The sequence below is a fragment of the Cyrtonyx montezumae genome, unplaced genomic scaffold, assembly GCF_038088225.1.
Source record: "Cyrtonyx montezumae isolate F1298 unplaced genomic scaffold, pur_monq_1.0 scaffold_18, whole genome shotgun sequence".
Lineage (NCBI taxonomy): Eukaryota > Metazoa > Chordata > Aves > Galliformes > Odontophoridae > Cyrtonyx > Cyrtonyx montezumae.
In genome coordinates this window covers 1,146,480-1,172,692 of record NW_027071914.1, presented here as the reverse complement: position 1 = coordinate 1,172,692, position 26,213 = coordinate 1,146,480, and the positions used below count along the sequence as shown (strand labels likewise).

Genomic DNA, 26,213 nt, shown 5'->3' with positions numbered 1-26,213 from the left:
GATTTATTGAAATCCTGAGGTTTTAAAGCCCAGAATGGACAGGTCTAAGTTTTGACTATCCAACATGAAATATATAAATTGTGGTCACTGCTTCATGTACTAATAAGCACTGGTCTGCAAAGGTAGCTTACTCACATTTCTCTTCAAGGGAAAGTCAATTACAGCACAGTGACTTTTTCCAAAAATAGAAGTAGTCCTTGAAGCATATCAAGTGAATGAAAGAAAAAGAGAAATTAATGATGACCCTAAAGGATGTCAAAGCTGACTGCAATTAATTCCAGAGTGGATTTTTAGGTATGAATTTTGGGAAGTGTATTTTGAGTTCTATGTTCTTCCCTTTAGTAAGAAAAAAAAACCCCTTCAATTGGAACCTCTGATGTTCTATGACCCAAATCCTGAGTAGAAATAAACAGCACAATATAGTATTTTAGAAGTCCAATGTAAAATGAGATATCCTCTCAACAACAGGATGTAATTAATATGCAACATAACTCAGCTTTAATTGTTTTAAAAGCCCTGTGGTTTTGTCCACCAATCTTGTATTCATAAAAACAGACTTCTCAAAGACAAAGATACTACATGGATTCTGAGAGGAATAAACTGATCAAGTGGTAAAAAATATTCCAAAATGGCAAGATCTTTGCTAATGAGTTCTACAATGTATTTTAGTTTCCTGACTTTATTGTCAGCAGGGGGATAAAACAAATCTGAATTTCTTGATTCTTGTTGATCTTGGCCACCTCTGATCCTCTCCTTTGTGATATTTAAACAGTAACCCCTAACTCCCGGCTGAATACCCTGATAGTGACCTACAAGCTATCTAGAGGCCTAAGAATAGATATACTTGCAAGGCCAAAGAAAAGAACAATTCCTCCCCCAAACCTTAAACTTTTTCCTCCTGGCTAGACTTTGAAATTGAATCAAGTATTACACTTCACAAGTAGCATCGCTTTTATTACCAGTAAAACAGACTGGTAGCAAAGGAAAACTGAATAGACCACATGAGGCTCTCGGTGGTTTGCACTTTGAGATATTCTTTTATTAGAGCTTTATCATCTGTGATGATTTAAGACTTCCAGCAGGTTTTTCAGATGAATAGTAATTGACCTGTTCTGAACTGTCAGCAGTTTGGAAACGTCAAACATTCAGGACAAGTCTCAAGAAATCCAGTTATTCTCTTTGATCCTAGATTAGAGGGACTGCCATAAATTTAAGAGCTATGTAGTTTCTTACACAGTTCCAATTAATACAACACTTGAGCTTTATTCTGTGAAGGTACAATAACGTAGAAAACTCCTTGGAATTCCCTCATCAGCTCTGTTCTTTTTAAAAATACATGTATGGGTTTTTTTACCAACGTCCTGATTCACATTTAGTACTCCAATTATAGGTTTAGTAATTCACAGAGCTTTAGATTCAATAAATCTCAGAATGCATGCATGGCTTGATTTAAGAAAGATATTTTACTTGTGTTTCATACACACACACAAAAAAAAAAACAACTGATAATCAACAGTGGCTTAAAAAATTAACACTACTCCACTTTTTCACAAGTGTACAAAAAAAGAAATAATGAATTTACATTCAACAGTAAAGCTTAAATTCCACTCTAATAATAGTTGCATTGACATTCACATACACAAGCACAGAATAAATATTTCAGGATTCTTATAAGAGCATACAGCATACATACAGTACTTGAATTTTACATAATAAGTGTTAGTAGGGTCAGAAATTCATAATCTCATAGAAAAAGTAAAATTAAAGTCAGAAAAGGGTGTGTAGGAGGTAACACCAAGGTACTGCACAGAACTAGCAGGTTAGTAAATTCATTTGCGTGAGGAGTTTGCTTCTGCTTCTTCACATTAGGAGAGTTTGTTTGCAAAGGTGTATTCAAAGTGCAGATTAATGCAAAAAAAATTAAATTCTTGTATTCATTAATACATGCAAGAGGCAGCCCCCAAATGACCCGACAGAATAAAGCTGTTATTGGCAAGTGGCCGATATAATACAGATGTTTCAGGCAATTTTTCTAAAGCACTTTAGTAGCAGCAATTTTAATTTATAATGGCTCTAGATTGACTTCTGTTTGGGTTAAAGGGCATCATATTTCTATAACATTTACAGCTATATTTCTTTATAAATAAATATCTCAAATAACAAATAGCATAGTTAACATTTCTTTTTTCTCTCTTTTGCATAAGTGTCGTGGAAAAACTCTGACCTTTTCAGAGACAAAATGTGCAAACTAATCAAAGAGTGGCAATAGGGACACAGAGCATCACAGTCAGTCACATTCCTGGAATGTCAGCCCAGCCTTCTGAACAGCACGGGGGCCTTGTGGGAGTAGTGCAGGGCTTCCAGGGACAAGTTCCCAATGGCTTGCTTGGTAAAAAGATAACATTTATGGTGTCTTATAGAGCTGCAAATGTGAGGTTTTATTTGTAGGAGTGTGTACAATACGTCATGTATAAGACTCAGTATTCCCACACAGCGACTTCGCAAAGTTTGAAAAGTCTGGTCACCTTTCAGACATTTTCTCCCCAGCCTGAACATCTCTGAACGTGTATGTTCGTTAGGTGTTTCCTCTGTTGAGTATTTACCAGCTCTTCTTGCATCTTATAACCTGATCTCTTATCACCTAGCTGACATCTGCACACAAAGATTTCCAATCAGATAGAGGGTGCACAATATTAAAACTTTTAAACCTCTCCTGTAAGTGTCATCAAGACAGGAGCACAGGAACCACAGTGCAGAGAGTCCAACCTCTCACTGGCTGTACTGTGAAGATTCTCCTTTTCGGCGTAGGAGAAAGGAAACTTGTGTCTGCTTTTTAGATTCTGAAAACAAGCCAGAGTGGAGAAAAAGAGTTAACACCAGACTTAATAAAGCTTTTTAAGACAAAACCTGTTAAGCAATTTAGACAGACACCATGAATTTCCTGCAGATTTTCTGAAGTTTGTACATACAGGAAATTAGTTAACAGGAGGAAGAAATTGGGAGTTGCTACATAGGAGAAATCTGCCATTATTACAAAAACTGGCTAAGGGGGTTCTTTCAGTATAAACCCCTCACTGGTCACTGTTCTCAGTGGTGCTGTTGCCCTTCTCTTTTTTCTCCTGAGTCTTGTTTCCCTTCTTCTTTTTCTTCTTTTTCTTGGTCTCTTCCTTCTTGCCAAAGGTTATGAAGTCACTTTTGTCAATTTGGCTGTTTGGTGGCTCCTGCCGGATGGAGATGATTGCAGGAGATCCTGGGATAATGAATTTGTCTGGCAACTCACCAGGACCACCTTGTTTCGAATTGCCGGGTCCAAATTTAAAGGTCCAGCTGTTGCTGTTCACACCAGCTCCCACTGGGGGGGACACCTCTCCTGCCTCAGGTTCTGAAAAAGTCAAGAAACAGCAAGAAAAGCTAAAAAACATCATTATGTACAAGCACTCGGTGAGTATTTAGTCTCACATTTAAAGTCTGTGGCTTAAGCCTATGTCTGTGCTGAGCATTGGTGGCCTGGTTATTCATCTGGGTGTTACGGTCTGGTTCATGTTCCAGTTGCTCCATGCTAGTGTGCAAAGTCTGCTTGGCCCCATGTGCTCTGGATCCATGTTGTGCCAGACCATTATTCTCTGTATTCTTTATTTCTTTATTTTTGAATTTGAAGTGCTCAGAATAAGAGATCGCTGTGAAGCATCCCCAGGCTATTCTATAGCAGGAAACTCAAGCATTAGTTGCATAGTACAGGGGTTTGTTTGATGGGTGCCAAATCTTTTGGGATAGTGTTAGAGGAGTGTCCAAGTGTCCAGGGCAGAGGAAGTCACACTTCTGCACATCATCTATGCTGAGTAACAGAGAAAACCATCCTATCTGTTGTGTTAAGGATTCTCACTAGAGGACTGAGTTGGAATGTATGTATGTACTGCAGAATGGTCAGCAGACAGGGCCCTGGAGCAAAAAAAAATGGGTGTAGTGAATTGCCTGGACAGATATGACACAGGACTTCTACAGTCAGGGTGCAGAACCTGACTTCAGAAATATTCATTGCATTGTTCAAGCAGAGGTTCTACCCATCTTCCCTCTTCTGCCATGAAATGTGGTGACTCTTGTAAGAGAGTTGAAAAGTTCTACTAACCCTATTAATTTATACGCAGAGGTGGAAATCATAAAGGGTTAGTGTCAAATTTGTGGTGAGCTGTCAAAAAAAAAGAAAAGGTCTGGAAGTAAATATATAAAAAAATGTAAAAAAAAAATGCTTCAGTGAGTTCTCAAATTGAGAAACTCCTCACTACAAGGTTCCTTTTTTTCCTGTTGTGATGTCACAACATAAAGGCTGGGAAAAAATCAGCCTGCAGATCATCTCTTGTCTTTTTGAATCAACACTGCTACGTAGTAATCATAACATTTTATAGAGGCAAGTATAGCTTCTGTCCCCAGATTTAGCCCTGCACTACAGGGCAAGTCTTTCATTTTCCTTCTGCAATTTTGCCATGATTGAGCCAGCAAGATGGAAATCTTCATGCACTTTGCTCTGGCAAAGACAATTCTCCAGCATAACAACACTCTTACATGATTGAGAATCTCAAAAGCTCACTTTTTGTGTCTTCTTATACTCTGAAAAATATTTGTAGTTTACACAGTTCCCAATTTTGAGTATGCACAACATATTTACTTTAGCATATCACTTTAAGTACTTGAGGGATTCTGGTCAGGTGAAAGCTCAGTGCTTATGCGTTGATCCTAAAGCCTTCAGATCTGATGAAAATGTTCTTATCTATACCCTAAAAGCACGGTATTAACCTGCCATGCTTGTAACACTCATAGCCATGCACAAATTGTTGCCATAACGCACAAACAGTGCTAATCCTGTGGATTTGATGAAATCACTCCACTGTGTTCTGCATTGGAGTTGCCCAGATCCAGTGGGGAAAAAGGGATGGTAATGGTGTTCACAGTTTTCTGGGTGGTAAGGTAGAATGTATGTTGTGTGCATACATAAGGCTTTCCTGATTCAAAAGCTAAGGGACACATTTTGCTGCCTGACAACTTCTCTCCTGCCTGTCAGCAAAACAAACACTTATAGCAAGATGATTACCCTTCACCTTTCTCATACTTACGCAGTACATCCATGTTACAGATCCAAAGAAATCTGTACACATGACACATCACCTCTGACTTAACCTGTGTAACAGTTTTAACACAGGGAATATTTTTAACAGAGTGCATGTGGCTGATTTTACAATGTGATGTTGGATCAAGATTTAGAAGAGCTTCATTTTGCCCTCAAACTGCATTTGATGATGAAGAAGCTTTAACTTTGACTTTATGTTCTTTCCAGGAACTGCTGAAGTACTTTTAGTGACCTTAACTTAATCTCCTGAGTCTCGAACATTTTTTTAAAGATATTATTAATGCAGAAGTTCCAATATTTCATTTTTGTCAGATGAAGCTGTTCTGTACATTTTCTATGACCTTAACTCTCAGCTTCAGATTTATTTTTAATGTTTGTTGTTGGTAATGGAAATGTCCTAAGAAGCCCTTTCATACTAAATACATTAATATGAACCAGCTTTCCTTTCTGCTTAATGGAGTTCTTTGGTCAGGTACATCTCATTGCTTTTGTTTCTTTGAGACAATAAATTACAAATGCGAACACTGAAATGTGAAATGTGTTCTGGCCTATTTCCAAATTATTAATCATTTGTCTCTTTCCAGCAATATAAAATGTGAACTTCCACACAGTACCCAATAAATTAAGCCCTATTTGACAAATGAAGTCCTCCTTCACAACAAGGCTGTGCAGCTTTCATTCCAAACAATGCTGGCCTAGACCCAGTTCTATTTTCCTGTTCCTGTCAGAACCAAAACAAAACAAAACAACCCATGAACAACTGAAGGTGACCTCCAATCACTTCTCAACCATAGTTGTCCTGGCCCTGTAACTGTGAACAGCCTAAAAGCTGGTTTGAAATGTGTAAGGTTAAAACACCACTCAATGGGCCTCACTGCCACCACTGCACAGCCAAAACGTATTTTAACATGTGGCCATTAACTATTTTAACATGTGGCCACAGCATTTCAATGTGACTATATTTGGCTGAAGATATGGAAAGAGGCAATGACTTTATATTACCCATTTTGGCAATGAAAAAGCTTGCAAGAGCCCTTTAAGAACAGAGGGTATCCTTGCAGTGCAGTACCTTTTTTCCCTTGAATGAAAGCCCTTCTCAGGCAAACAGGCTGCACGTACATGCCTGCATTACTGAAATCTGATTCAGAACAGGATACTGACCTTTTAATCTGGTTCTGCCCAGACAAATCCACTCAACAGATGAAGTCAGTAACATTTATCACAAATCCAACTGACATCACACAGCCAAACACAATGAGCCCACCATTTCGACCTTGCAATCTCCGTTCACCTAAAGACTATGGCATTTGCCTGCTTTTCTATGTGCTTTCCCTCCTTCCACCACCCAGTCCTTTAATGTTTGTTATCCACACAAACTAAGCATATTAATAATATTCCTTAATTCTCACTAAGCCAAAGGAAACCAATTATCCTTGCAGCTGTGAGGAGAGCTCATAGACAAAGAGACTGAGATGGACAGAACATAATGAGTTAATAGCCAACATTTCCTAGGAGAGGGTCTTACACAGCCCTCAGCAAGTTTGCAGATGACACCAAGTTGGGAGGATGTGTCAATCTGCCTGAGGGTAGGGAGGGCCTTAAGAGGGATCTGGATAGGCTGAACAGCTGGGCTGAGCTCAATGGGATGAGGTTCAATAAGACCAAGTGCCGGGTCCTGCACTTTGGCCACAATAACCCCATGCAATGCTATAGGCTTGGGGCAGAATGGCTTGAAGAATGTAGAGAGGAAAAGGACCTGGGGGTGTTGGTTGATGCTCAGCTCAACATGAGCCGGCAGTGTGCCCAGGTGGCCAAGAAGGCCAACAGCATCCTGGCCTGTATTAGAAATAGAAATAGTGTAGCCAGCAGGAGCAGGGAGGTGATCATCCCCCTGTACTCAGCGCTGGTACGGCCGCACCTCGAGTACTGTGTTCAGTTTTGGGCCCCTCACTACAAGAAGGACATTGAGGCCCTGGAGCGTGTTCAGAGAAGGGCAACAAAACTGGTGAGGGGCCTGGAGCACAAGTCTTATGAGGAGCGGCTGAGGGAGCTGGGATTGTTTAGTCTGGAGAAGAGGAGGCTCAGAGGAGACCTTATTGCACTCTCCCACTTCCTGAAGGGGGGTTGTGGTGAGGAGGAGGTGGGCCTCTTCTCCCTGATAAATAATGACAGGACGAGAGGGAATGGCCACAAGTTGCACCGGGGAAGATTTAGATTAGATTTGAGGAAACATTTTTTCTCTGAAAGAGTGGTCAGGCACTGGAATGGCCTGCCTAGGGAGGTGGGTGAGGCACCATCCCTAGTGCTGTTCAAGAAGTGTTTAGATGGGGTGCTGAGGGATTTGATTTAGTGGTTTAGTGGGTAGGGTTAGGGTTAGGAGGATGATTGGACTAGATGATATTACAGGTCCTTTCCAACCTAATGTACCTATAAAGACCTATAAAGCCTCCTCAGGAAATTTCACTTCTGCTTCATTTACCAGGTAATGCATTTGTGTATGGACAGGCAGGCTGGAAGGTCACAGTTCAGCCATCCTAACAGCACTGTATGTTCAGCTATTTCAGATCAAGTATAAATGTCACGTACCACCTAGTTTCCACAGCTCCCTCAAACATCTCTTCTGTGTCTTATCAGCAAGAATTTAACAACATTCTCCACTTATGTGCTATTTTACATTTAATGGGATTAGCTGTGTTTCTCCTCCATACTTACTGGGTCTTGTTAAATGCTTTCAAGTTGTTTATTAAACTTAGAGGAATATCTAAATAAAGCAAATCCCCCAGCTACATCTATACCACTAAATCTGAAACATGAAACTTTTCTTCCAACAGCTACATAGGTGGCTGAGTGTCTTTTTTTCTGGCACAGGGCATACATAGAAGACTATAGTCTGCCCATTACCTGGTGTAACTTCAGAGACTGCCCCCTTTCCTCTTTGACTTATTCTCGAGGAATACGGCAACCTTCATACAGAAAGACCACATTATTTTTAAAATGAATGCATGCAGAAGAAGTCAGAATCTAGGTTGCACCTGCAGCTCCTGATGCTCTCTCGCCCGTGTGTCTGTATGCTAAAAGGGAAAATGAACTTTTCACCCCTTCAATTTCTTCATACTCTCAAAATACAACTGTCTCAGTGGACTTTAAATGGAACTCACAACCTCTGAGGCTTCTCAGTCGAGTAGTTCATGTATTTAATTGGGAAAAAAAGGGCTTTCAGGTTGTTTTTCAAAATATTTCTTTTTCAGGCCAGTAACTGTTACCTGAAAAGCATTCGGCAGATTCAAGTGCAAAAAAACAACAACAGAACCTAGATCCAAAAGTCACACAGCTGAACTATTAGCTATAGTGTCTAGCTACCTTTTTCTTTTCCAGAGGCACTACAGGTCATGCTGTAGCCCTCCACCCCTTATAAGACTTAACAATCATACAGATCACAGTCAATCAGCACTTGTTCAGCAACTCCTAATGGCTCTGAAAGTATCTACACACAGCATCACGCAGATGGCTGAGGCTCCACAGCCCATGCACATACTACTGGGCAGAGGGTGTGCAAAGGGCAGTACCAAAACTGCAAGCATCTCTTTTTTCATTATTATTTTCCTTTTTTCCCCCTCTTTTTTTTCCCCTTGATGTGATCACTGAGTGAGGTTTCTCCTTCCTAACTTCAGCCACCAAAACAGCGGGTATCCAATCTATTTTTCAACATAGATACAATCATCCTAGGAAGGCAAATAAATCCAGCTTTAACAAGAATTTTAGACAAAATGAATTTTCCTCAGTCCTTTCCTCTCTCTGCTAAAGCTATCTTATCTTTGCTTTTTTAACTACAGACAAACACTGATGAGCCAGTATAAACTAGACAGCTAACTTCTGGGTGGCCAACAAGAGATGAGGTGGATTCCATGCTCAGCAGCAAGCTAAGAAGCAGCATAGCTTGGAGGATGCTGTAATAATAGCCATGTCAGGGTATTAAAAAAAAAAAAAAAAGTTGAAATCTGATCTCTTTTACAACATCAGCCACAAAAATCCTGTACAACTATTTGCAAAATGAGACCTCTTTCTCACCCCTAATCCCTCCACGGGATTTTGACTTATGCAGGCATCAGTATCTTCTGTAAAGAAATGTCTAAGAAAGTTCAGCCATGTTGGGATGGTGGCCCTATTTCTATCCTTGAAAGAGTCTTTTAATTATGACAATACAATTCAGGTGATACTGCGATGCAAAATTCCAAAGTACAGATCTGTCACTGAAATGTACAGTGCTGTCCTTCCAAACGCAGTATTGGCAAATTCACGCAATTGAAGGGTTGCTGTTCATCAGCTTGTAAAAGCAGTCAAGCTGATACATAAGTGGAACAAAGTTGAAATGTTGAAAGATGGGTTCAAACAGCCTGAAATTGAGATGTACTCTAAATATAGGGGCAGAAGCCTGCTAACAGTACATGGAATCTCAGCCCACCCATCATTAACCCATAGGGCCTGGACAGAGGCTGAAGTTTCTGTCTCACTGACATTTTTCTCTTCTTTTGGCAGGTACACGTGTTTTCTTCCTGTCCTTGTGTAGCCCCACAGCTCCAATCTGCTGTTTACTAGGAACAGGTGGTGTTCACTTCCCATCATACAAGCTGCCTATATATCCTGAGCATCACATACCTCCTCTGCCTCTGCTGCTTTCCTTAAGAACCTTTATCAGAAGGAGAATCCATGCTAGAACAGATGTGCTCTGCTTGGGGGGAGGAGAGGAAAGCATTGCTATGCAGCTCTGTCTCTCTGCAGAGACATTTCTGACTGTGTGACATCCCCAACCAAGACAGCAGCTTGCTTTCTGTTCACTATTTTGTCCTTGTCTTTAAAATTTTGGTGGTTCACAGACCCAGGATAGGCTTTAGATAAAAGCTTTCAATCAAATCATCAATCATTATTAAATTAAAAGGAAATCTTCTAGAATTTTTCTTTTCCTAACCACCAGAACACAGCAACTAAAGCCACTGTGAGTCAAAGAATCACCCATCATTAATCACAGACCCTTCTGTCGCCAGGTCAAAGTGGCAACAAACATTAATTAAATGAATTTATTTAAAATGGAGATCAGGCAATAAGCAGGAAGCAAATTGCAGAGAAAGCTAGTCATTAACCTGATTTCTTCCCTCCCCGCCTCCTCTGCAGAGGCTGTACCGACTGCAGCTTCTGCCTCTGGCAGGCTTAATGAATATTCACTGCTCTAAAGAGCCTAACATCCTGCACTGATTCTGGAACAGCACATCAAATGCAAACACTGTGCACTGCAAAAACCCTCCCCGTGTCATGTGGAGATTCTCCGCAGACATTCTGCCTTCGCTGATCATCCCTAAGCCTTTTTGGGATTAAAATGCCCATCTAATCTTTTTTTTTTTTTTTTTTTTTTTTTTCCGAGGGGAATAAAATAACAACAAAAATGCCATCAAGGCAGAGCAAGCAAAAAAATCATGATAAAATTATATATAGTGAGCTGAAAAGTAGAGATCTGATTCATCCAGAACTATTTAATCTACAAATTTGACAAATAATCCCAGCCGTCTCTAAAGACTGTGCCAGTTTGGAGTCCTAAAGGAAAAGCAAATAATTCTCGCTCTCTGCCCCTCCATCTGTTTGACCTGTCCCACACTAATGAATCAGACAGGAGGAATGAACAAAAGGAGATCTTTTCCCCACCGATGAGCCTGTAGCTTTAATCCATTGCTTGGATTTCAAGGCAGTAACATGAAACAGGGTAATTATAGCACATATGCTGCGGGAGATCTGTAACCCCCTGCTGCTCTGACATCCAGCTGCAGGGGGTGGGCATGGGGTCACTCCCAGCTCCGTCTCAGGTTACTATCCATGCCGACATTTAATTTAAATAAAGGTTACCCATCTCATTATAAGAAAGCAACCTTACATCACTGTGCATTACAGCAATTGTCTCTGATACCAAATAGCTCTGCCTGCATATTCCAGGTTGCGTGCAAGCAAACATTGATTTGCTTACTGCCATGGCACAACACAGAGCAGCCCCAAGCTCCACTTACTCTCTTATAAGGAAAACAGGTTTTTCCTCCCATGTAACCATAACCCTTCCTGGGTAATATCCTTCTAATGGTGTATCAATGTCTGTGAGGCATGCAGAGGATTTTAGGGGGAGATTATACCTGCAATCTACAGTAGACAAATTTTTATTTTGGCATTTCATTGTGTTTATGGGCCATAAAGCTCATTTTTCATAGAATCACAGTGGTTTAGGTTGGAAGGGACCTGAAAGATCATCTAGTTCCAATCTGCTGCCCTCCCCGACTCAGGCTGCCCAGGGCACCTCCAGGGATGGGGCACCCACAGCTCTCTGGGCAGAAATGCCAGGGCCTCATAGCAAAGAATTTATTCCTATTGCCTACCCCAGCTCCCTCAGCCTTTCTTCATAGGAGAGGTGCTCTGCAGAAGTTCATTAAAAGACCTTCCCCCCTCCATCCTACATGATAAATCAATGGAGAACCAGAAAATTGCATAGGTGGAGTTTAGTAAGGAAGACTGAGCCTCCACTGCAGAAGTCATCTTAGGTGAACACAAATGAAAAGATGGTGAGGCGCATGGGTGCATTTCCAGATGGTCTATAGAAAGGTGGGACAACCCGTGAGGTCCCCTGTCTGTAGATTCAAGGCATTTCTTTGCTGTCAGAAAAATATGGTGCTCTACAGCCTCCTATAACACCCTGAACTGAGCTAGTGGAGCAGCAAACTATTTCCCCACGCCTCTGCTGAGGGTTGGTTTTAGGACTGCTGGGCAGCAGATGCCAAAAAATTTGGACTTTGAGACAAATGTTTACAAACTGGGATATCTGACCTGTGGCTCAATCTCAGCCGGGATGTGACCAGGATGGAGGTGGCATCCTGACTGCTTGCAGCTGATCAGTGCAGTAGAGGAGTACTGGCTCTGTTATTTAGAGACATTAAATACTGCGAAGACAGCAAAAGTCATTTAGGAAGAGAAAGCTCTGAACAGCAGGAAGAGATCTGTGCACTGGCTATTCTGTATTACGGGAAGCCAGAATGGTTACTGCTTTCTGTCAAATCTAAATAAATTCACTCTTACATGCAAGCACTTTAATGTGCAAGACAACAGGCTCAGAGAGCACCATAAATCCTGCTGTGAAGGTGAAAAGGAAGAAGCATTTGCTGGCTGGTGCTGCCGCATGTAACAGCATTCTTCAGACAACCCCCCCTTTTCCTATGCCTGCTCAACGAGCTCTTGAACTGCAGCCAAGAGCACAGATGCACTGTCTACATGGTCACCTCCTGCCACTGGAGGCCACTCTGCTTCTGTGGGGTGATGACAACGCTGGCAGTACGGACTCACAGCCACCTTCTGCCTTCACCCTGCCTCACTGGCTCTCTGTGTCCAACTCCCCAAAGAAGGAAAGATTCAAGTCAGGGGATTCCAGATTAGCTGAAGGCAGGATTAGATGCTCCCCTAGCACTGGATCTTGTAGAGACAGGACTAGTACATTTTTATTCATGTCTGCCTTAGGGAGTGAACTCTTATAACTGAATTCAGACCCCTTCAAGAACCTCAGAATCACTGAATCCTGAAGGTTGGAAAGACCACTAACCATCAGACCAACACCACCATACCACTAAACCACATCCCTAAATGCAATACTGTACCTCCAGCATGGTGACTCCACCACCTCCCTGGGCAGCCCATTCCAATTCCTCACCACCATATACCAGTCTTTACAGCTGTAAAAACCTTCCACAGGCGGACTGACTTCAGCTGACCATGTCACCATTGGTGCAGGAGGAGGACAGAAGTCAGCAGGGCTGCCAGAGCCCAGTGCTACTAGGGACAAGAGAATCACCACTTTTTAACTGAGCACAATTTATAGAAAGGCAGTTACTATGGAAACCTGCAGCATCAGCTTTAGCCTTTTGAAGCAGAACCCAATTTTACCCGGGTAATTGGATGATTGAAGCAGTAGTGAGAGGGAAAAGGGACGCGTTTATTTCAGTACTTTTAGAGGAATCTATTTTAAACACGAATGAATGTGTGAGATTCACTACTTGGAAAGGATGGCATAGTAACGAGTCATGGACACCTAAGAAATGGTCATAGAAGGTAATTTCTTTTTCTCAACATCTGCGTTCAGCCTATAGGCCTCAACCATTCCTCACGGATTTGGTCCCCACACCAACAGCCCACTGTAATCCTAGGAATGGAGCACTGCAGTAGGAAGCCTTCCACTTGGAGCTGCCTTTCAGAAACCACGCAAAGCTTCAGTCAGTCACAGTGCCTAGTCCCTCAGAAGCTGGAGGTGGCTTGGTGCTCTGCACTCCCTGCAGCTCTCATCATAAATAAAAGGATTATTGTACTGGTATTTTCTAGACTAAAGTTGAAACTGACCATTTCTCTACCTGGACCACAAAGGGGAGAAAGGGCACTATCGCTATTTGTTTGATCCTCTAGGGATTTCAACATTTCAAAAGCAAACCATACCACACAAGTGCATAAAATCAATTTAGACCTTTAGCTGACTTACTCCTACTGAGTATCACTGAGCATCTGCAAACTTCATCCTCTCTGAAAGACAATTAATGAAGCAGTCAGCAACCTGCTCTAGCAGAAGTGTGCTGCTCACACAGTTCCCATCCTGCCCATGAAGCTGAAGATGCTGCAGGCATCAAAGCAAACTCAGGCAGCCAAGGCACTCCCTCCCTGTCCCCAATACCCATCTCACATTAATAGCTTCCTATCATCTCTGCTAGGATCATGGCTCATTATTATTCTTTTTTCCTGATATGGGATGAATGGAGCTAATATTATTTCACATCAGCTAAAAAGGAGCCTTAATTAAATGTGATGGGTAACTGCTAATACAATATGATAAGCCTCCCGGATAAGCACGCTATATAATTCCTCTATTTTTCAAAACCCTTTAAATATTCTTCATGGAGAAGATGGAGGTGACCTTGTGCAGACTCCCTATGTTCATTCTCCTTCTGCTTGGCATTTTTAAGGAGAAGCAAGGTTCAAAGTTCGATGACTTTTTCTTGAGCTGTAAGAAAATACAGACATGATCACTTATGGTCTTTTCGTGCCTTTAAGCTTTTAGAGGAGATTCGTTTGGTACTGATGAAATGAACCAAACTGACTGCCTGGCAGCTGGATCTGCCCCGGCATGGCTTTAAACCTTCTACCTGTTTGCATTGCCCTGCAGACAAAGGTACCATTTCTTTGCTGAGAATCCTGATTCATCCAGTGCTTTATTCTACTTGGTCTCCACTGAAATCACAGACGGCTAGGTAATGCGCTATAAAGGCCATATGAGGCAAGAACAAAACAAATTAAGTGAAGATTTCTTGAGGGGGGAATAAAGCACAATTACAAAAAATTAAGATATGGTTATCAAAGTAAAGATGAGATCAAATTTGGCAGTTGCTTGAACTGGAAAGCACCGCATTACAGCCGTCATTTTAAGGAAAGTTGCCGATCCCTTCTGTCACTAGCTGTAGCACTACGCTTGCTCAAATATTCATCAGATGGTAAATGACATCTCGGAGAGCTCACGCACTGTAAATAGTAATTAAGTATATGTTGAAGTAAAATAAGTACATATATATATATGTAATGAGTACAGCCATCACTTTATGTTAGTCTCCAGCAACTTTTTCAGAATAGAGCCCTCAAAATCCCAGTTAGCAAAAGGCCCACTTTATACTTCAATTGTTCAAATTTTAATTGTATATAATTGTATAGATATATGTGCTTTAAGCCAAGAACTGTTCCCTCATTGGAACAATTGGTGATATGGATCAGGCTTCTCCTCTGATAGAAAAGCAAATGGAAACATAGTATGTGAAAAGAAGGAGCAATAAGCTCCATTTTTATCTCTGTGTATTATACTAATGAATTGCTCACTCGCTAATGAACTCTCAAGAAAACAGTATTAGCAATTGTTAACAGGAAGTTTTTTTGATAAAACACACCTGGCATTTCACCCATCTGATGGACAGAAGTGGAAGAACTGGCTTAAAATGAACATGAGAATTAAATTTGGGAAATGAATAATTACAAATTAAGTGTAATGGTCGTACAGTGGGTGCCTGAGAGCAAAGTAGGGAAAATTAACCTTATTTCGACATTATTGCTTCGTGAAGGCCAGCTTCAAAAAAAAACCTTGTCCTAATTTAATTTCAGAAAATTCATATTTCTTAGAGCTGTGGTTCTTTTAAAACTGACAGACTGTAGCTATATTGATAGCATAGTGATTCTCATTCCAGGAAGTATCACATGAACAGGTAACCAGGACAGGCTATCAGAGAACACAGACTTTTAAACGATGTTAATAGTTACGGAGGCTAAAAGGTAGTATTACTGAATCCTTTATATGAAAAGGTATTTTAAATTCATACCTGATAGAGTCTACACATAGAAATTTTTTAAAATACTTTTAACCTTTACACTTTTCCTGTTTTAATTGTGAGCATGTACACGCACTTGGATATACAACTGGTCCTCTGAGTGGGGCAGTGTGAGGCATTTCTCTATCAGAAAGCCAGGTAGTGATAGCAGTACATCCTTTGATATATTCTCTGCATAAATTGTGGCTTGCTCTAACTATAGTAGTCCTTGCACTAAGGTAATCATACCTAATGCAAACAGAACTCAGGAACTTGAGGCCAAACCATACCTTTATCCCTCAGGAACACTTTCAGGACTGATAAAAGGTGGAAAAGTGAGGTAAGACCAGATTATCCACTGTTCCAGAAGAAACATCTGTAATCAGGGCCTTCTGCACTTCCCAGAATGGGCCAAGACCTCTCCCATCCCTATGGACATCCCATTCCAGGTTCAGCTTTCCTAGCATCCATTCTCAGTCCCACCACTTCCTGGTCAGGTCATGGAAGAATATGGGCTCATTTTATTACAAGCTCTGTACTTGGAACAGTAATTTAATGAGTAATGTGTTCCAGTTCACTTCAATCCACATAGACCACTCAGAGTCCATTGGGTACTGATGCATGATGCAGACCACACATGTCAGGTTGCATGATGACAAATGCATGTTCCTCCTATGCCAGAGAAAGGTGTTCTCCCACTCAGGGATTCCAGATGCCAAGCAAACCAGCTCACCAAGCAGACCTCCACATCAGCTGACTGCATTTGTTGTACAAAGCTGGCAGCAGCAGCAATTCTTCATTGCAAAGGTGTGAGAGCAGCATGTGTCAGCAGGGTAACGCAAAGCCAAAAGAGCTTCATGCTCAGATGGAAACCTTGCAGTTCTATTTTTTATCAGTTCTCTTAATATGTTCCCTCAGTGGAAAGGTTAAAAAAATAAATAAAGAACAGCAGCAAAAGCAGCCATCCATTAATCGTAGTATGCTTTGTCACACTGAGCACGAGGTGTAAACGTCTGCACTCCTTGCCCTTCATATTCTCCCTGTGATACATGACTGCAGCACTGAAGATAACTGGAACATATTCCCTTTACACCACATTTCAAGAAGAAATGGCTTGGAGTGGCCAACAGAAGCATAGTTCACAACAACATGGTGGAAAAAGCTCTATTTATATCTCTTCCCACTGACACACGGAACAACAAACACTTTATTCAAGCATACATGCAGCTGCTCAGCAGCTGGAATTTCTGCAGTGGCTTACAGACCAGAGGAAGTGTGTATGTATCGATGTATCGTGCACTAAGGAGAAAGGACAGCAAAAGGATGCTTAAAAATTCTGGCTTCAACCTTGATCATCCTACCCATAGGAGAGGCACACTGTTCCAAATTTATATGCAGGAACATGTGTGCATGTTTACTGAAACTAGAACTAATGCTTAATACTCCTTCCTGTAAAAGCCATATAATCATGCATGCAGATCTTAGGCAAGCATCTATTGACAATTTTTGCATCAGCAATTATCCAATTTGTACCTCTAGTTAAACAACTCAGTGAACAGGCAGAAAGATTTGTCTCTCTGTGAGGATGAGCAAATTTGCCAGTTTCTAACAGCTGATGCATCAGCCTTCAGGAGGTTACAACACAGGCAGCACCAATACTAAAGCTGAGGAGCAAACACTGCCATGAGCTGTCTCAAACTGGGTTGTATGTACTGAGATAATTGATCCAAGACCACACTGGGAGCCAAATGCACCTATTTGGACTACTGTGTCTGCACCAAATCTGCAGAATTTTCTTGATGCAATAAACACTATTTCTCCATACTATAATAACTTGGCAATCGGTTCACACACCTCCTCAAGAGTCTTTCCACACCTCCATCCTGAGAAGCAGCTTTGTTGTAGTGTCTGAAGCAGCCAAACTGAATCACCCATTTCCTTCCTGCTCATCCTCAGCAACCTGCACATTTTCTGCAGTTGTATTACCAAAGCAAAGTTCTGAGCAGGTGCCACTGTCATCATCTGCACACACAGAATAGAGGCAAAACTGTCTCCCCGAGTTTGTTGGAACCATAATTCGATAACATTAAGTTCATGAACCACAGCCTGAGCTTTCTCATGCAGCTTCTGCTGCCCAAGCAGGGTTTTTCTGTCTCCATTCTTTGTGCAGTGGACCACGTCATACCTATTCATTCTCCCCATTCTCTGAATATTTCTCACTTTACATAAACTGCAGCAGTTCTGCAGTTGTATGAGAATCACAGAGAAGAAGTTATTTGTGCCTGCACCAGAAAGCAAACAAGAGGAACTCGTTCTTTGCTTTCAAAAAAATCATGATTTCTAAAAACAATTTTTATTAGAGGCTTAAGCTTTGAGTGTTTGAGATGGGCAGCACAGGACTGACCCACTGCAATTTCATGGTCTGTTTCTCTTTCCTGTTCTCTACTGCATCGTGCATTCGATAACAGGTGCTCTCCCGTAGCCAGGCATCTGTGTCAAACAGAACGTGCCAGGCATGCGTGACTGCTGCAGAGAAATCAACTGCTTTCATAAATCTAATTCCTGTCAACGAAGAGCTCATGCCTCAGAATCACAGAGCTGAGTAATCAATAATCATGGTCTGAAAGACAGAAAAATACCCTCCGATGGCTTCCTTCAAATCTGTGAACTGCTTTCTGGATCCTTTTTTGGCTTTCCAGTGTTATGCTCCTTCCCTAAAGGCTGTGTGGAGCAATACCGTTATCCTGCATAACCGTATCTGGCACTTGACCTGAATATGTTTCTCCCGATTAGGCAGTGACATTCTCATCTGGAAGCTCTGTTTGTACATCCAAACTGTTATCTCAGCAAAAAGGTGTACCCGAGTTATACTGAAATCTCAGCTGAGCAGTTGCTAGGGTGTCCTGTCTGCATCTCAAAAACGTCAGTAATTAGTACAATTCGGGAGCTTTCAACTCCAGACTCCACTGCCACTCATACCACCCAGCTGTTGTGACAGGAAATAATGGGTCCCTGTCAAGTGGTCGGTGGACAAACCTTCCCACCGCAAAGAACAGTGACATTTTTCTCCTAACTGACAGCCGCGGCAGAGAAATAAGGGAGTGATTAACACATGAATAGGAAGCAGTGGCTGGCTAGTCGTGATTCTTCCAGATCAAAGAGATGAAGAGCAAGCAAGTATGCACAGGAGGGAGGGATTTCCACCCCCCGCCTCTCACCTGCAGTAAACATGAGACCTCGCTACCAGGTGCAACAACTTGTCACCTCTCGAAAGTATTGCATTCATCTCAGCAAGCAAACGCTCCCTTATTTTGCACAACGTTCCCGTGTTATGCACTGTTACCGTTTGAATTGCACAACCTCAAAACACATTCAGTAGGTAAAGAGAACTCAACACTATTCAGCATGAAGAAAGGACATTCAGAATTCAAACAACCCTCACTTATCTCCTCAGTTTCCCTGAGAAAATAGAAGTGCTTTGTTCAAAGCCCCCAAAGCCTCAAACTCCATGTCTGGCAGAGCAGACAGCAAGATCTGTGCTACAGGAATACATCTTCACTAGATACAAGAGTAATAATCCTGACATCTGAGCTGATTATTAACCAAGCTAAACTATTAACTCGATGTATAAGTCATCACGTACCCCAAAAGTAGGTCTAAGGATAACTGAAAATTCACAGTTCAGCATCAGCACAATACACTGAACGCTGGCTTGATGGGAAAACCATCTGTTCACAAAAATCAGTACCATAGTGTAAAACATGTGGAAGTGATTCGTGTCAAAAGACAGTGTCAAGGATGCTGATACAATAACTGCAAACTAGCCTTAACCACAATCGGCAGAGAAAATCGCTTAAAGAAGTACAATTTCCTTATAAGGCATGGGAGGATAAACTGAGAACAGAACTCATCTGCATTTCAAACACAAAACCTTGCAAGGTGGGGCCGGAGTGCGCATTCCTCAAACCAAGGAGTGGCAGAGATAAGCATCTCAAACACAAACCTTGCAAGGCCGAGCCCGGAGGGATGAATCAGAGGGCACTGAGGAAGACAAAGAGACTTCATTCCAAAGACCACGTGAAGAAATGTGCGACCCCCTAGCGACTAGCCAAGCAAGCGTAGAAGAAGAAAATGATCAATCGAAAGGAGGAGGGGACTTCAGGGAATTTTAAATAAGACACTGTGCAAAAGAAAAGAGAACCATCTTCTTGGGGTGCGTCGTTGGTGGAGTGGAGACCTTCTGGCACACCCAGCGCTGCTTGCTTATTACTTTTCACCTTTTGATTGTAATAAAATATTCCAAGAACTCCGATTGGAGTCTGAGCGTTTATGACAATATGATTAATTGAAATGCACAATTGCCAGTCCTCTCATTTTGAGTATGCTTCAGGGTGGCTGCTAGACTTCACTGCAGGTGTAAAAGGTACCTCAGCACTGTCTCATCTTCAAATGTGTTTAATAAAATAAAATCTGTAACTCCTCAGGCATAGGGGAGGGAAGGGGAGGAGGGGAAGGGAGGGGAGAGGGAGATGGGAATAGAAAGGAATAGAGGGTTGGTTCTTCTCACTTATTCAATAATCTAGTCTTCACTGCATGAATGTCTCTAACATTTGATTCATACTGTTCTTCTGTTTTTCTTTTGTGTTGCTTTGGGGGTAGTAGTGGTTGGTTGGGTTTTTGGTGTTGTTTTTTTTTTTTGTTTGTTTGTTTGTTTGTTTTTTGTTTTTCTTGGAGTAGTCCCAGAGCTGAACTGGAAGGCCAGATTTGGTAACTGCTGCAGTGCTAGTCTAAGCCTGAGTGCTGAAACAAACAGGGAGAAATGTTCAGTATTTTTTTCAAGTTCACTGCAATATGCAAGAGCCACACATGTACACCTCAGTACAGGGCAGATGTAACCAACCTGTATCTCATCTCTGCCTTCAGTGCTGGAGTTCTATATTCCTCTTGCAGTTACCTATTCAGTGTTCTCATTCACATACTTTAAAAAAATAAAGTCTTTTAGAGGAATTAATTCGTACAGAGGATCGCTATGCATACACCTTATGAAAAAGCTTTATTTTAAACTTAGTATCTCCTTTATTGGTTCTGTTTTTCATATTCAGACAAATGAAAGTTCTTATCTTCCCTTTTCTCTTTGTTATCTTTTATAATCAACTCCACAACAAAATCAGCTACTCTCCCCTTCCTGTCTGTTTCTTGGCAAGCACAGCAGCCCTTTGTTTCGAGGACACAGTTCCCCTCAGCTGAAACAAGGTGGATGTACTGTGCCTCTAACCCTCCATTGCCAACATTTGTTCTCAGCAGCAACTTAGTGATTTGAATTCAACCTACAGAAGTTCTTTCAGGCAGTAGAAGTCCCCAGTCCAGCTAGCTTTACAGCCAGAGAAATTATGCTGATCTGGAGACAGGATTAGAATGTAAGGTATGAACGAAAAGAAAAAGCAGAATTCAGAATCCCAGATTTCAATTAGCATTAGCAACTATAGGACAACACAAAGCCCATTCATTTGGACTGTGTGAATGAAATGCAGGTGAATTCTTAGCAGCTACAAGTCCCTCTGCTTCCCTGCCAGCTGCCTTCCTGCATCATGGGATGCTAACTGGGTAATAACAGGGAATTCCTTTGTCCCAACTGACTAATAAGAATCATCTACAGTAAGCCTGCATCACAGACATGGGAGCTGATCAACCTCCCTGTGTTCCCTCCAAACTCTCCTTCATGCATTTTCTCTCTTCCTTTCCATGTGCTACACCCATGGCAAGCATAACAGGAATGGCAGCAAAAATCCATTGTGCTCAATATATCGCAGTGCTTCACAAAGCTGGGGTTATACTTTTGTCTCCTAGCAACTCTGCAGGCCAACTTGGCAGCAGTTTTGCACTGAGCACTTGCTAACATAAGGTTGCTGTTGGTCTTCTCAAATAGACACTTCATACTCTCTAACTGCCTCCCTGTATTGCACAGGTGGAATGTGCTCAAAGGCCTCTCTGGAAATTTCATGAAAGCACGCACTGCTCCATTTTACCTTTACCTGTACTTCATCCTCTGATTATTATCCCTCCACATGAAGGAACTACTGTGAGTTCTTAAGCTAAAGTGTAATTCAAATTCATCATGAGAAATGAATAAATGGAAAGGAAAATCTGTATATTAGAGTGGTTTTATCACCAAATATCTCCAACCAGAGCTGACCTCACATCACAGCTATGAAGGATTCAGATGTAGTTTCTACAACCTCTGTTTGAAAAACTTAGCACCACAGAACAGCACAGAGAGAATTACTAGGCAAGAAAACAAAGGTTAATTGTGGACCTTAATGAGGATGAAGCTTTTAAAATTAGATGTGTTATATAATTTGCAAGTTCAGAAAAAATGCATCAGGAAAGATATACTCACTGATATTCATGGATGGATAGGTATTTCACACTGGGAACAGTTACAAGATTGGTAGAACCGCCCCAAGCCTGCCAACCCACTGCAGCCTCAGGCAAGATCAGATGACTGACATGGATTTAGTCGACATGACCCACTAGCCTCCCTAGCCTTACTTGGTCTGCCAATTAGCTTCAGCTCTGATGAGGTTTTCTTTGATGGCACGAATTGCCAGTGAGGAACTGGATTAGGAGCACCAAATGGTTTTTCCTGTCAGCCCAGAGGAGAGTACTTCTCTTTCCCACTAGCCCTTCTCCCTGACAGATCAAGCTGCAGTTTGAAAGTCTGCACACTTTGACAGATAGACAGATTTACAGGAACAACTGAGGTAGATAAACTGAGAAGAAATGGTATTCATTTATTATAATTCTGTCATTTCCTGCTCCATGGGAAACAGTCTGCCTCCTATGTAGCATACATTTGCAGCAAGACAATAATCCACAAAAACAGGTAATTTTAGCTATGAAGAGATGATACTGCACACAGTAACTAGAGAGAACAAATCCCTTGGAATACTATTGAGTATCGTGGTGCTAGCACATTCCTCCTCTGTCCACACTCCCACAAATGGCCTTTGCATGCCACAGCTACAGGCAAAGTTTCTGGGTTGGCTTCTCCTCTTACATGAGACTGAATGCATTTGACTTTAGGCGTTTGGAAATGACACTACTAACAGTTACAGTCTGTATGTTCATACTGTGTGAGATGACAAAAGGAGAGTCAGAAATGGGGTGGTGAAAACTAAAGACAAAAAATTCAGGTTTTGTTTTTATCAATTAAAATTAAACACCACTATAGTCATATATCCTTATCTACCAATAACATGAGGGCATCCTGCTGTTTGGAGCATACAGGATCATGGTAAAGTAATACAGCATGGGACAATGAAAACTGAGGGCAGAAAGTAAATTCCAACTGCAGAAGCAGAGATGTGGTTGATATGTAATCACAGAATCATATCATAGGATAATACAGTAGCCTGGGATGAAAAGGATCTCAGAGATCATCTAGTTTCAAGCCCCTGCCATAAACAGGGTTGCCAACCACTAGACCAGGCCACATGGAGCTACATCCAACCTTGACTTGAGTGTCTCCATGGATGGGGCACAGAGTCCACTTGGAGGCCTGTACTTAGCCGTGCTCCTCAGCGGTAGGTGCTGGGTCCAGTCCTGTTCTACATCTTCATCAATGATCCCTCTACTCTGCCCTGGTGAGGCCTCGCCTGGAGTACTGTGTCCAGTTCTGGGCTCCCCCGTACAAAAAAGACTGGGATCTCCTGCAAAGAGTCCAGCGGAGGGCTATAAAGGTGATAAAGGGTGTGAAACACCTCTGAGGAAAGGCTCTTTGAAAAAAGAAGACTCAGAGGGGATCTGATCCATGTCTATAAATATCTAAGGAGTGGGAGGCAAAGGGACGAAGCCACACTCTTCTCAGCAGTGTGTGGTGACAGGACAAGGGGAAATGGCCACAAACTGAAGCACAGGAAGTTTGTCACAAATGCACGAACTCGATGACCTCTAGAAATCCCTTCCAACTCCTACAATTCTGTGATTCTGTGATCCACAATCTCTCTGAGCAACCTGTTCCAGTGCATCAACACCCTCTGAGTGAAAAACTTCCTCCTAGTGTTCCATAGTAATGAAAAGTCCAGTTTGGATGTTGAGTCTTATATGTGGTATTGTAAGGTCTCCCATCATGTTAAAAATCCAAATGGGAAAAACATGCTGAAATGAGTCGAAGACCAGAATTTGCAACCCAGAATTTACTTGGTATTTCTTGTTCAAGGTTTGGACAATCTAGCAGATCAGGCACCAGGCCAGGGAGGATAAGAAGGTATAACCTGAGATCAGCTCTACTCACTGCCTGCAGGAAGGCAGAAGGAATGGGGGCATCTCTCTTGCCCTTAATTGTCTAAGTGAGACTAAGGAGATTAACTGCACAATTAGGTATTTAATCAGAGCCACTCCCAGCCCAAGCAGCAGTCTGTCTTGTTACATGCCTGAAACTAAACCTTTACATGGAAACTAAACTCTTTGCAGGCCCTCAAATCCCACTCTGCTCTATGCAACAGGAATGAACATGCACCCCAAGAGATCTTGTGAATCCATCAGCAAAGGACTTGCTTTCTGGTCAGCACACCTTGCTTTATCAAGAGCTCCTTTTCTCAAAGCAAGTCATGGAAGCAAGCATAACACAACTAGGCTACTAACACCAAATGAAGCACTTACTCTGTTCCTAGTGACCAACTCAATCCAAATATAAGCAATCTAATTTCATCATGTTCAGACCATTAGCAGTTAACTTCGTTCTAGCGTCTCTGATGTTGCTGCTGTTCACAGCTTTGGTGGCCTCTTGGCATCTGAGACTGGCACTGCACCAGGTCCCACAGCTCCCCTGCCTCCTCTGAACCTGTTCCATCTACCTGGGCACCTGAAAGCAGCACAATAACTTTCATAGCTTAAAGACATTAAGCAATTAACACAAGTGGAGGATATGAAAACTTCTGCACAAGTGATGAATATAAGCTGAAGGTCTTTAGCTCAACGTATGTGCAGTTAGGGCAGAGATATCCCCTCATGCATCTGATGTTGTAAATAATGAATGCCTCCTTAGTAACACCACACTGGTGTTAGTGTGTTTATTCTCAAATTTTGGATGATACAAGACCATAAAGCTGGGGAGATTTTTTTGTTGTTCTCTTCCTAATCAACTCACTTATTTTGCCAGCTGAGTGTGCATACTAAGGGAGGATGCTTTTAGGAATGGGTGATGGTAATCATACAAGACAAGAGCAGAGAAGCAGCACACAGATTCATTTCCTCCAAAGCCGGAGCCTTGATTTTATAAGAATTAAATCCTCATAATGAAGGGGGTGCCTTTGCATGCTGCAGTTGTTGTTCTACATCTTTCATTACACCCTCTGAGTGCACACAAGTGATGACTGTATGAGTTTAGCTCTCAGAATAAATTCAGCATTTCTAGGCCAGCATTCTGTAAACAGTCAGTGGGTGTGCTGGGAAAATATGCAGAATTACAGTACTGCCTGCTCTTGCTCTGTATTTGTGCAGCCCAAGCAAGGATATGGCAAAGGGATCTGGGATGTACAAAAGAGAAAAATACAATGGCCAAGGGGAAAGTGAAGCAGCCTCTGTCTGCCTCCTTACAAGCAGCGCTGATGAGCTGCTGCAGGTCTGACATTGCAGTCATAGGCCCTGCAAGCACAGCACAGAAAAGCTAAAGCAGCAATCACAGATTGCTCAGGAAGCCCCGACCTCTGTGGCCGAGAAGAGCAGAGAGGACAGCCCTGAGGCAAGCGGCTCTTATTCTCTGCTCCCTTGGCTGCAGTGAGTGTTTGGGGCAGGCTGGATGCCGATCCTCACCTTTGCAGCAGAGCACTCTGATAAGAGTAACTTTAACTCCTCTGCATCTTGGCTTTTTTAAAACACAATAATAATAATTTCCTCCCCTTGCTTTTCCCAGACTTTCTTGTGCTCGTGGAAGTGGTAAGTTCCTTAAGGCAAGACTTGTCTTTCACTATTTCCATGGGCTTTGTGCAGTGCCATCTGACCTGAGATGCAACACTACAATATTAATACAAGGCGCTGAAGCAGTGCCTGGTTTTATCTCTTAGGATGTGCAAGTTACAAAAATAAACACATGAAAAATGCATTCATGACCTCTGTGCACAGCAAAGTGCTGCACACAGGCAGACTTCCATTAGGAGAAAGAACTAATACCACAGAGTGGGCTGCACTCTCTCGCCCTCTTGTTTTCTTCTCCCATTTGCAATAGAAATACATTCCAGATAGAAATTTCTTCCTATTGCTTAGAGCTTTCCTTATTTTGTCCACCTGTTTTCTAACAGATAGTAAATTGTATACATGTGGAAGAGACAACAGGACTGATGTTCCTGTGAGATATGAGTATTATAGGTTGATTTAACATTTATTTTAGTCTATTTCCCTTTAAAGAAAAAGACTAAAAAGACCACTGTGATAAACACATCAGTAGAGTGAAAAAAAAGAAAAAAAAAGAGAGAGGGGCACAACAGGGACAAAACAAAGCAGCTGTAAGCCTGTAAGCTCATGTGGAAAAAAATTTGATTACCACCAATTCCCTCAAGTAATGACCAGATAAACACTTGTTTAGCTTATGAGTTCTGACAAGAGCACAACCCAAGGTAGTGCAGCTGCAATTTCTCTTTTCATTTATTGAAACCTCTGGGAAAATAATAACGATGGAAATCAAA

The 26,213-nt window shown here is 41.8% G+C and overlaps 1 protein-coding gene across 2 annotated transcripts in view; it reads right to left on the bottom strand.

The window, feature by feature from the left end:
* Positions 1–519: 519 nt before the first annotated feature.
* The window catches only part of LOC136047373 (protocadherin alpha-C2-like), a 96,942-nt gene continuing 71,248 nt past the window's right edge, over positions 520–26,213 (bottom strand). For both annotated transcript variants that reach the window (XM_065734415.1, XM_065734416.1), the window contains exon 4: positions 520–3,382. In XM_065734415.1, the coding sequence (XP_065590487.1) occupies positions 3,072–3,382 (311 nt within the window). In that variant the 3' untranslated portion in view covers positions 520–3,071. The remainder of the gene's footprint in view (positions 3,383–26,213) is intronic.